The sequence below is a fragment of the Trichoderma gamsii genome (genome assembly GCF_001481775.2).
Source record: "Trichoderma gamsii strain T6085 chromosome Unknown Scaffold_31.2, whole genome shotgun sequence".
NCBI classification, from domain to species: Eukaryota; Fungi; Ascomycota; class Sordariomycetes; order Hypocreales; family Hypocreaceae; genus Trichoderma; species Trichoderma gamsii.
The window spans coordinates 293,801-304,064 of record NW_020171368.1 but is presented as its reverse complement, the minus strand read 5'-3'; the positions used below and the strand labels follow the sequence as shown (position 1 = coordinate 304,064).

The 10,264-nt window shown below is 51.9% G+C and overlaps 3 protein-coding genes across 3 annotated transcripts; 1 reads left to right on the top strand and 2 right to left on the bottom strand.

The window, feature by feature from the left end:
• Nucleotides 1-2,913, top strand: TGAM01_v207983 (hypothetical protein; the record flags this gene model as incomplete). Its single annotated transcript, XM_024550220.1, has 3 exons — nt 1-962; nt 1,025-1,746; nt 1,808-2,913. The coding sequence occupies 3 exons, from the start codon at nt 1-3 to the stop codon at nt 2,911-2,913; spliced, it is 2,790 nt and encodes a 929-aa protein (XP_024405051.1).
• Nucleotides 2,914-3,302: 389 nt separating this feature from the next.
• Nucleotides 3,303-4,508, bottom strand: TGAM01_v207982 (hypothetical protein; the record flags this gene model as incomplete). Its single annotated transcript, XM_018805712.1, has 1 exon — nt 3,303-4,508. One exon carries the CDS (start codon nt 4,506-4,508, stop codon nt 3,303-3,305), a length of 1,206 nt encoding a protein of 401 aa, XP_018661135.1.
• Nucleotides 4,509-7,019: 2,511 nt separating this feature from the next.
• Nucleotides 7,020-9,179, bottom strand: TGAM01_v207981 (hypothetical protein; the record flags this gene model as incomplete). The annotated part of the gene is made up of 1 exon (XM_018805711.1): nt 7,020-9,179. One exon carries the CDS (start codon nt 9,177-9,179, stop codon nt 7,020-7,022), a length of 2,160 nt encoding a protein of 719 aa, XP_018661134.1.
• Nucleotides 9,180-10,264: the final 1,085 nt, after the last annotated feature.

The window sequence follows — 10,264 nt, the reverse complement described above, 5'->3', positions numbered from 1 at the left end:
ATGTCATCGAAAAGGCTCACGTCCGACAGCTATCGAGTGGGGTGGATTTGTCCTTCAGAATTAGAACAGATCGCAGCGTTGGAGATGCTGGATGAAGAGCACATGCCTATCGCGCAACCCTTTACGGATCACAACGTTTACAAGCTCGGCAGCATAAACGGCCACAATGTTGTGATTGCCGGCCTCCATCAGATAGGCAATTGCCCTGCGACCACAGTCGTCACACAGATGAGGATGACATTCAAGAACCTCCGATACGGTTTGCTGGTTGGCATTGGAGGTGGCGTGCCGGTAGAGACAGACGATGGGATGATCCGGCTGGGCCATGTTGTGGTCAGCAAGCCAGCTGGGGAACACTCTGGAGTGGTCCAATACGACCACGGCAAAACAAGGGATGGCGTCTTTGAACGCACCGGCTCTGTTATGCCTCCGCCAGCTGTGCTTCTCAACGCCGCACAACTCTTGGCTGTCCAAAGGGCCCGGATGGATTATGATCCCGTTTGGAAAGATACGCAAAGGTTCAAGACTGAACGCCGAGGGCTGCGACGGTTCAAGTTCCCAGGAATCGCAAACGATCATCTGTACCAGCCAGAGTATATCCATCAGCAGCAGGGAGTGTCTTGCGAGAAAGGAGGCTGCAGTCCAGAGCAGCGAATCTCGAGACCAGTTGATGAGGATGACGACGAGGCTTTTGTTGTTGTGCATAGAGGCAATATAGCGTCTGGAGAGCTGTCACTTAGAGATGCCAAGCAGAGAGATGACCTGGCGAAGCAGCACGGAATTCTATGCTTTGACATGGAGGCAGCGGGAGCTCTTAACGATTTCCCTTGTCTGGTCATTCGAGGCATTTCCAATTATTGCGATTCCCACAAGAACGACATCTGGGACGGGTTTGCAGCGGCGGCCGCAGCCGCTTATGCGAGGCAGTTATGCTTCCACCTGCCCCTCGAATCAACACAAGGGTAAGCATAACATTCGTGGCGGATTCTAGTCTCTTGGATATACAGCTTACTCTTCACGCAAGATTAATTAATAGCCAATCTACTCCAATCGCTTTTACTCTCCCGTTCTATTTGCCTGAGAACAGTAGAGGCTTAAAGTTTGTTGGAGGAGAAGTAGAGCTTACAACAATGCAAGAGGCTCTCAGGGGCGCAGTTCAACATCGTCGTGTCGTCGTCCTCCACGGAATTAAGGGAAGGGGCAAGACTCGGCTAGCCATCGAATACGCTCAGCGTCACCGTGAAGATTACTCGGCAATCGTTTGGATAGATGCGAGAGATGAACTGGCGATAAACCAAAGCTTTGCTCGCTTGGCAATATGGATCATTAACTATGACCAATCAGCAAGTTGCGTCTCTGATGCGGTTCAAAGCAAAAATCAAGAACAAATTGTGACTGCAGTCAAAACGTGGTTTGATGAACCCGCCAATAATTCTTGGCTGATTATCTACGATGGTCATCGCCGTGCAGATGCAAGCAGTGTCAGTACTAAGGCTGCGAACACCTCACTTGTTCTCAAAGAGAATGCTTCTCGCTCCAACTATCAAAGCCACAGACGAGTAGCGAGACGGAGGTCATATGATATTCGCAAATACATACCAGAGTCAAACCATGGTGCCGTCATCGTAACTTCCGGGCTATTATTAGATAATCTACGAGATTACAGATCGATTGGAGTATTTCAGCTTGCCGAAGATAGCCTGGAACTTCTATCGTCTTTCTCTTGTCGAGAGGATCTAAGACAAGGTAAGCTGTCATATCCATCTACGAGAATAGGAGGCTAAATAACTTTTTTTTTTTTGGATAGACGAATCAGCAGTCGAACTTATACAACGGTTCAATGGGCATCCTCTGGCCCTTGCATCGGCGGGAGCTTACTTTAAGCAAGTGTCTATAACATGCACCGAATACCTTCAACTTTATGAAACGACCTTGGCACAACTGCACGAAACCAATCCAGAACTGCATAATCCATGGCTGATTACTAGCTTTTACGCAATATGGAATATCTCACTTGCACACATTGAGAAGCAGAATGCAAACGCGGCTCTTCTTCTCCGCCAATGGGTATATTTTGACTGTAAAGATCTGTGGTATGAGTTACTACAGGATGGCGAGTACAAACCAGAATGGCTTCGAGAATTAACAAAAGACCCCAACACCTTTCATACTACAATGAGGCTTTTATCTGATTATGGATTTGTGCAGGCCAATGCGCCTGATACACCTGATACATTCGATCATGCAGAGTCAGCCGGGTATAGCATGGGCGAATTGGTCCACGGTTGGGTACGAAAAATTCATGACGGGGGCTCTTGCGAGGAGATGGCTCGAGCAGCGTTTCACTGCGTAGGCTCTCACGCGCCAGCCGAAGAACAGCCTGAGCTTTGGTGGTCCAAGCAACGACGGCTCCTAAAACATGCAGATCGATGCTGTGATGCCATCGAGATTGTGGATATACAAAGACAAGAGTTGGGGCTAATGCATGCTTTGGCTGCCCTCTTTGCTGGCCAAGACCGATTCCACGAAGCTACATCGCTGTTTGAGTGGGTAATTGAAGTGCTTGAAAAGGCATGTGGACCAGAGGAGAAATCAACTCTTACTGCAGTATACAATCTGGGAGGCCTCTATTTCCAGCAAGACCAGCTCGACGAAGCCAAAGCCATGTATGAACGGGCACTTCGAGGGTTTGAGAAAGTGCAGGAGCTGGAGGATGGATCAAGTGTTAGCACGGCCACCGAACTGAGGCTGGACTGCCTTGTAAACCTTGGAAATATCTGCTTCAAACAAGGCCAGTTGCAAGATACTAGGCAGTATTATCTCCGTGCGCACGAAGGCCTCTTTCAGGTTTCGGGGGCTAATTCCCAGGATGTAATATGGTTATCAAAGAGATTGGAAGAGATTGTATTGTAACTATAGCTCCATTTATATTTTATTTGGCAATTACTCGATTTACTGTGCGTAGTGTTACATATATCTAACGTAATTCAAAAATAAGAAAGACATTCCACAAATTCGAGGTGTAATCATTGTTTATTTATAAAACTGGGGGAATAACTATATATCTCAAACCACAGCTCTCATTCATCGTTGCGTTGTGTATAACAGCCGTGTCCGATCTGCATAAAACAAAAGAAAGAAAGACAAAAAAAAAGAGACATTTCATACCCCCCACCTCCCAAAATCCCCATCGAAAAAGTAACCCATAACGACAGCGAGCCAAAAAGCATTCAATTATTCCACATTTGCCAACCCTCGCGTAAAGACGTCCCATATCATAACAATAACTCTTCTTCCTCCTTTCAAATCTCGGAATTCTCATCGGTGTTTGTGCGTCGATAACCGCTCTTAGTACGTCTCGCCCTGCGCTCCTCTCGCTCTCTCCTCCTCTGCTCCTTCAGCTCAGGCAACGGGTGGTGGTAGCTCTTGGTGCCGACCTCACTCTCGCCCTCCTCAGGGATACTCTCACCAAGAGTAGTTGAACCACCGCTGCCACTAGCAGTGCCAGACAGCAAACTCTCGCTCAACTGGCTGTCAGTAGCCGCGCCGGTAGCTCGCTGGTAAGCAAAGTCTCGTTGGGCCACCTTGTCAGCTGCTCTCGCTCGTCGAGCCTCGGCACGCAGTTTCTCGGATTCCCTGTTCTCTCTCCGGTCCGCAGTCGAGTACACCTTTCGAATACCGCCGCTCCTGGTCTTGGGAGGTTCAGACTTGGGAGGAGGATCAGAAGTAGGTGTTGGTTCCTGGTTAGCAAGTAGTTCGGACGTTGCGCCGACAGAAGATTCACCCGCGTTTGTGGATCCTTCCCATTCCGAGCCTTCAGCGTCTTTGTTGATTCCGCCGACGCGGGCGGGCTTTTCGTGACGGTAGTTGCGCAGAAACTTCTTGGCATCTCGCTCTGCCTTTTCATCCACGACGCCCTCGAATTCGTTGGAGCTGGTGCTTTTGCCCTTTTCACCGCGTCGCTTTCTGCGCTCAGCCTCTCGGGCTTCCCTCTTCTTCTTGCGCTTCTCGCGAGCAAAAATGTCACTCGCGCCGGCAGTGATGCCGCTCAGAGCAGTGCTTTCCGTGATTACAGTGTGGCCGTCATCCTCGTGGTCGTCATAGCGCTTGTAGACACTTCCACCGCCCAGATTCGTCGAGCGGGTAGCGTTGGAGAGAATCGTTCCATTGGGTCCCTTGCGACGCATAACCGTGGATTTGTAGTCGTCCCAATCGTCGTCCTTGAAGTGGATGCCGCCGTTCTTGGCCCAGAAGAAGAACCAGATGCCCGTTACGACAAAGGCAACGCCAATGAGCGCGAAAAGAAAGAAGAAGCCGGCATTGTTGATGTCATGGGGGTCGAGCACGCCCTTGGACGGATCGTTGGTTCGTTTGGCGAGGCGAGCAAAGATGCGGGCTCCCTCAGCGAGGGGGCCATCCGCAGCGCTGGGGAAGACGTCGGTGTCGATAACATCGACAGTCTGCGTGCCGGTGAGGGCCTGTCCGGCACTCGCCAGCGCCGGCGCCATATTGATGGATGGTTGATGTAAAGTTGCTGGAATGCGGAGTGTCTCTCGGGTTGAGTGAAACGCGGGTAAGCTACGAAAGCGCCAATCGCGGTCGTATCAGCCAGCCAAAGCCTCTCCGAAAGAGCCCTGGCTGTGCGCTTAGTCAAAACAAGAGGCGATGGGTATCTCGCTCTTGCAAAATCGCCGTGACGTTATCAACAACAACAAAAGTCGAGGTTGAAGAGTGGTAAAAAGCGCTAACGAAAACAGAGCGTGTGCGTGCAGTTAGCTGGGCAGAATCCTGCAGCCGGTGTTGTTCCTCCAGAAACCAGGGGGCTGGGGTGGACGTGGAGTTTTTTGGCGCTGACGACCACTCTCGTCCGCAGCAGGCCAATCAGCTAACTTTGTTTGCTCTACAGTGTTATGCACTACCACGAAAAGATAAAAACGAAGCAAAAAATTGGAATATCTTGTCTTCATCTTTGTAGAGCATCCATCTATAAAACCAAACAATTTATTGAATTTTTTCACACAATTTCAAAAATGACTGAGTAAGCTACGCCATCAATCTCAGACACCTCATTACTGATAACCCAAAAATAGCCTCTAGTGACAGCATTAAGCGTAAAGTAAGCCGCCCAGCTCGCTGGCCCAGCAACGCCCCACACGATCGATCGATCCAATCATGCCCACTCTCCAAAGCCATCCGCTCTCTCGGCCTACTAGGTAGACGCCCAAGATCAAGCTCAACAAAACTTTCACGGAGTAGATACACCGCATTCAACTCCTTCCACCTGTATTCCATAGTGGATACACAGAAAGTTCCGTGCTGCTATGGAGTATACTTGCGAGTCGTTGCATGACGAGACACAAAAGACAAACACACTTGCTGATCCACACTTGAACCTACGTGGTGGCTTCCCAGCTATTTCGCGATTCACCGCTAGGTCCGGCCTCCCTGCATAATGGACTGGTAAAATTACTATGGAGTTGGGCGTATTTTTGCTCCATTCCATCAAAGTGCCTTGGGATCCATCAGATCGGTACTTTGCAGCAAAGAAATCGGTCACATTTGGTACGCTTAGTACTGTACAGCCGGAAAAGAAAGGCCCCAGAGGCTATTAAATTAGAAAATTGGAAAAAGCAAGGCTTGAGCTAAACCACAAACACGCATCCTTAAATAAGAAGCAGTGATAAATGAAACAACAAACGAAATAGAATAAAAACACTTTTAGTTCATCGCCAGGTTATGAAAGAAGTCATCAAACCAATCAATCAATCCCTCTCCATACCTCCCAGCTTGCGCATTGCTATCCAAACACCCCTTCGCCATCACCGCATAATCAAAGAAGAAGAAAAAGACTCGCTTTCCCTGCAGCAAGCAATCCTCTCTAATCCATTTTGCACCTAATATCACGTCCTCCTTGAGCCATGCATGCACGTAGCACTCCTCGCATTATGCGTGCTAGCCCACAAGGGTAAGCCGTGAGGGGTATTGAGTCCGGCTCGAATGCACGTGGTCGCCAATCACAGCACTCTTATCTTTTTCGAAGGATGAAAGGACAAGAAGGGGGGGAAGCGAGAGAGAGGAGCACGGGAGAAGCAGGTTGGAATGCCAGTTGAGAAACAAAAAGAGCCCCGCGTGTATTGGCAGAGGGAGTGAAGGGGGTGCGAACCCCCGTTGCTCATACATTCTATCGTTTTGGTAACATTTGATGAGACATGAATAAGATCAAATAATTCGATAACTTCCTCCTCTTAACACATAAAGGGCCGCTAAAGTAATAGACTGAATGTGTTCCACAACCAGAAATTAAACAAGAAAAAAAATCGACTTTGATCCAGTACGTTTTCCACATCGTGCTGACCGAGGGAATGCCTTTGAGAGGTGGGTGATGGCATGTCGGGATGATGGATCATGCCCAGCAGGAAACAGCCCTCCTCGGAGATGGCGCCATTTCCCATGCGGCAAGGTCGGGAGAGCAGTCAGACCAGCTTCGCTCAGCTCGCCCAATCGAGCTCAATTATCTCACCGACACTCTGCAGGCAGCACGACTCGCAAAGAAAGAGGAAGGAAAGAAACAATAAAGTGAAATGAGATGAGGTAAAATGAGATGAAATGAGACAAGATTCCTTCCGCATGTATCAACGTGTCCGCCAAATAGAAACCAAAGCACAATATCCTTCCATCGCCAACGATTTTTTGGGGGTATCAGAATGGTTTACCGCCGTAGAATGGCGGCAGGGTATATGAACCACCAAGACAAGCGCAAGATGTGAAGGCAGTAAAGAAGAGAAGAAAAGAAAAGCTTGTAAATAGAAACACAGATAGAAATGAAAAGTGAAAAGCAAGAAACAAAATCCGTCAGCAGGCAGCCCCCAAAGGGAGCAAAGACGCTTGCTTCGGCAAATTGAAGTCGATAACAAGGATAAAAGAAAATGCTGCATATTTTTGTTTATCATGTCATTAATCGTGAATTTTGTTTCGTAGATGTATTTTATTCATCAAACATGATGTTTTGGTCGTAATCATTAATAGTCGTGAGCAGCGAGGGATGGGTCGTAGGGTGCGTGTTCATAAGTAATGCGCTCATGCGAGCCATACGAATCATATGGTTCATAGGGAATATGCTCATACGGTGCGTGCTCGTATGGGCCGCGCAGCGGAGCATAGATACGGCTGTGGACATCAGACTGGCTGGTTGCGCGTGGGCGATGAGGCAGCGCCTTGCGGTCCATGCGAGAGCTACGTGCATCGTCAAGCTGGTAGACGGTGCTCTCCTTGTCGCTGCCAGCACGAGAAGCGCCTGGTGGTCCTGAACCAGAGGGTCCGTTTCGGCCGCTGCTAAAGGTGATTTCGCCTCCATCGCATTCAATCTGAGCACCGGGCATCTTGACAACTGCTTGCCCAGAAACCTTGATGGTGAAGTCATCGTGTGCGGCAGAAGATTGAGTGGTGTGGCCAGTGGTGTGGCTTCGCCTATAGTCACTCTCGTCATGGCTTCCGCTGCTCCTGGTTGATCGGCTGCTGGCCAACTCTCCACGCTTGGATGCCTTGCGCAGCGACTCGGCAGTCAAGGGCATCGGTGTGCCTCCGCTGACATCCTCCTGGTACCGCAAAGCATCAAAGTACCTGTTGTCGTCCTCAAGGCTGGCGCCACCAAAAGAATCGTGAGGCCCAGGTCCATACATGGACCCGCGACGGCCCCGATTACCAGCGGGGACAATGTCATAGCCGTTTTGGTCATAGGCGACAGACTGGCTGCGTCGAGGCCGAGTAAGGGCATTGCGGCGCTGGTTGGGGGGAACTTCTTGGTAGAGATCCACCTCACCGCCCAGGTACTCGTCGTCTTCGAAGCCATGCGTGTCCACGAAGCCAACAGACCTCCGGTGGGCTGGCGGTGGTCGCTGCTGAGCCGGTCGTGATTGTGCGCGCTCACGCTGGTCACGCATGTGCTCCCGTGCCTGCTCCCGTGCTTGCTCTCGCAGATGTTCTCGCGGTTGCTCCCGTAGAGGCTCACGCGGTGCCATGGGCGGCTTGTAGGCGCCTGCGGTTGGCCTTGCTGACTGGGTACGCTTTGGAGCATATTCCGGAGGAGGCATCTTCTTGCGCTCTTCTGGCATCGGCTGCTTCTTGGGTCGCGAGGGACGGCGGGCAACTTTCTGGGACGGCTCTTCGACATAGCCATCATACTCCTCAGGAAAGTACTCCAAGGCCTCTTGAGGAGAGCCAAAGCCAAGAGCAGATGAGGGGCGTCCATCAAAGCGGTGCCTTAGCTGCTCGCCCGGAGGAGGCGGCCCAGGCGGACCGTGTGGTCCAGGTGGCCCCATAGGGTCGAAAGGGAAGAAAGATCCCGGTGGTGGCATGCCCATAGGGGACTGAGGTGGCATGTTGGGATGCATTGGAGGTCCGCCAGGAGGGCCAGGGCCAAGAGGAGAAAACATGGGCGGGGGCTGAAAGCCGGGCATGCCGTATGGCGGAGGTTGAGGCCCATTCCAAACGTCCAGAGGAGGAAGCGGTGGGGGCGGCTGGCCTGCATAGTAGCTTGCAGGACGAGTATGGGCTCGAGGTCGCTGGGTGGAGGCAGCAGGCTGTTGGACTCCGTAGGCAGCCGGGTCCTCGAACTGTCCTCGTCGGTAGCCAGCTTGGTTGACAACAGGCTGAGAGGCGGCGTGCTTGGGAGGGCCAGGCCGAGTCTTCTTGGGACCTCGGGGCTCTCGCGGGGCTCTGGCGTCTCTGTCTTTGGGCTCGGGCCTCATCCTTCTCGGCTCATCATCCTCTCTGGGCTTCCTCTCCATCCTCTGGCGGTCTCTGACCTCTCGCGGGCCGCGAGGGTCTCGAGGGTCTCGAGGCTCCCGAGGATCGCGGCGAGGCTGGCGGTCTGGGTGCATGGGGCGCCGGGGATCGGCAGCAACAGGCCTCATCTTCTCTCTCTTGGGAGGTGTGTGTGTCTCGTCTTCAGAATAAGAAGCGCTGCTGACGCTGGATGCTGACTCTTCACTCTCGGAGTCTGAGTAACCTCTATCGTTGCGGGGCTTGCTGGTGTTGGAACGCTCAGGGCTTCTGGGCGCTTCAGATCGGGCGTAATCAGATCTGGCGTATCGTCGAGTGCCCTCCAGGCCAATAGTGCTGCTGATATCCTCGTCAACGTCCTCCACGTAGCCTACCATTGACTTCTTGGAGGAGAACATGATGGCTAGATGGAAATGTGAATCGCCCCGGGAGGGAGCAAGTTAATAAATGGCAAAGAAATCGCCAGATGGTTATGAAGTAGAAGAGAGATGCCACTAGGGCGGGGAATCTGGGTCGTTGAGTCGCCGTTAAGAGCGGCCGGCTGGGTCTTAGGCAGCGATGGGGTGCTAGTTCAGTCGGGCGTACAGCCGGTCTCGTGTCGGATCAGCGCTTGGAGCAGAAATGTCGATGCTAGCAATGCGGTGAGTGCTGAAATGGAGCGAATGATGTACGGTGCTGTATGAAGAGTAGAGGCGGAGTGCAGGTGAGTGAGAGCCGTGGTGTGAATGAGTATGAGCCCCTCCTCTCAGAGTGACGGGCAGCGCAGGATAATAAAGGATGACACCACGCAGCAGATTTTTTTTTTTTTCCCAACCTGCAGCAGCTGCAGCAAAATGACTGGAGGGCGGCGCTTTGTTGACAGGATGCAGACCCAACTGACAGCGCAGCAGCGAGGTTTTAATCGCCCGTTGTCGCTGATCCAATGGCCAGAAGTGTGTGCAGGGCAGCAGCCAGAGCAGCGCTACGAGGGCGGGAATTGAGGGGTGCGAAGGTTCAGGTTGTGTGGCATGGAGCGGGGGGAGGGGGTGCGCTAGGGAGGGGCCTAGAGGGGCGGAGGGGGCGTGCTCCAGGGAGGTTTATGCGCTGGCTGTCTGCCGGCTGTGCGCAGAATACAGGTGGTACTGTGCTGTGCTGCTTGCTTTGCTTTGCTTTGCTGTGCTTGCTGTGCCAGCGCGCAGTGGTTTGATGATTTGATGACTGCGCGGATGCTGGCAGCAGCTGATGGCAAGGGAGAGCGTCCGAGCTTTGAGCTTGGGCAGCGAGAAAGAATGGGAGCACCAATGTTGTCTCTGTGTTCAGGGTCTGTGCGAGCAAAAGGGGAGATTAAGAAGTGAAAAAGAAAGAATGAACAACGAACTATTTGGACGGGCAAAGGGACGGGGCGACTATTGCTTGTGCTTGCAAATACTGGTACAGGTGCACTGAGCAGATGGTGGTGTGTTTTGATGTTCGACGAGACACAATATCGCGCGGCTGGATGCTG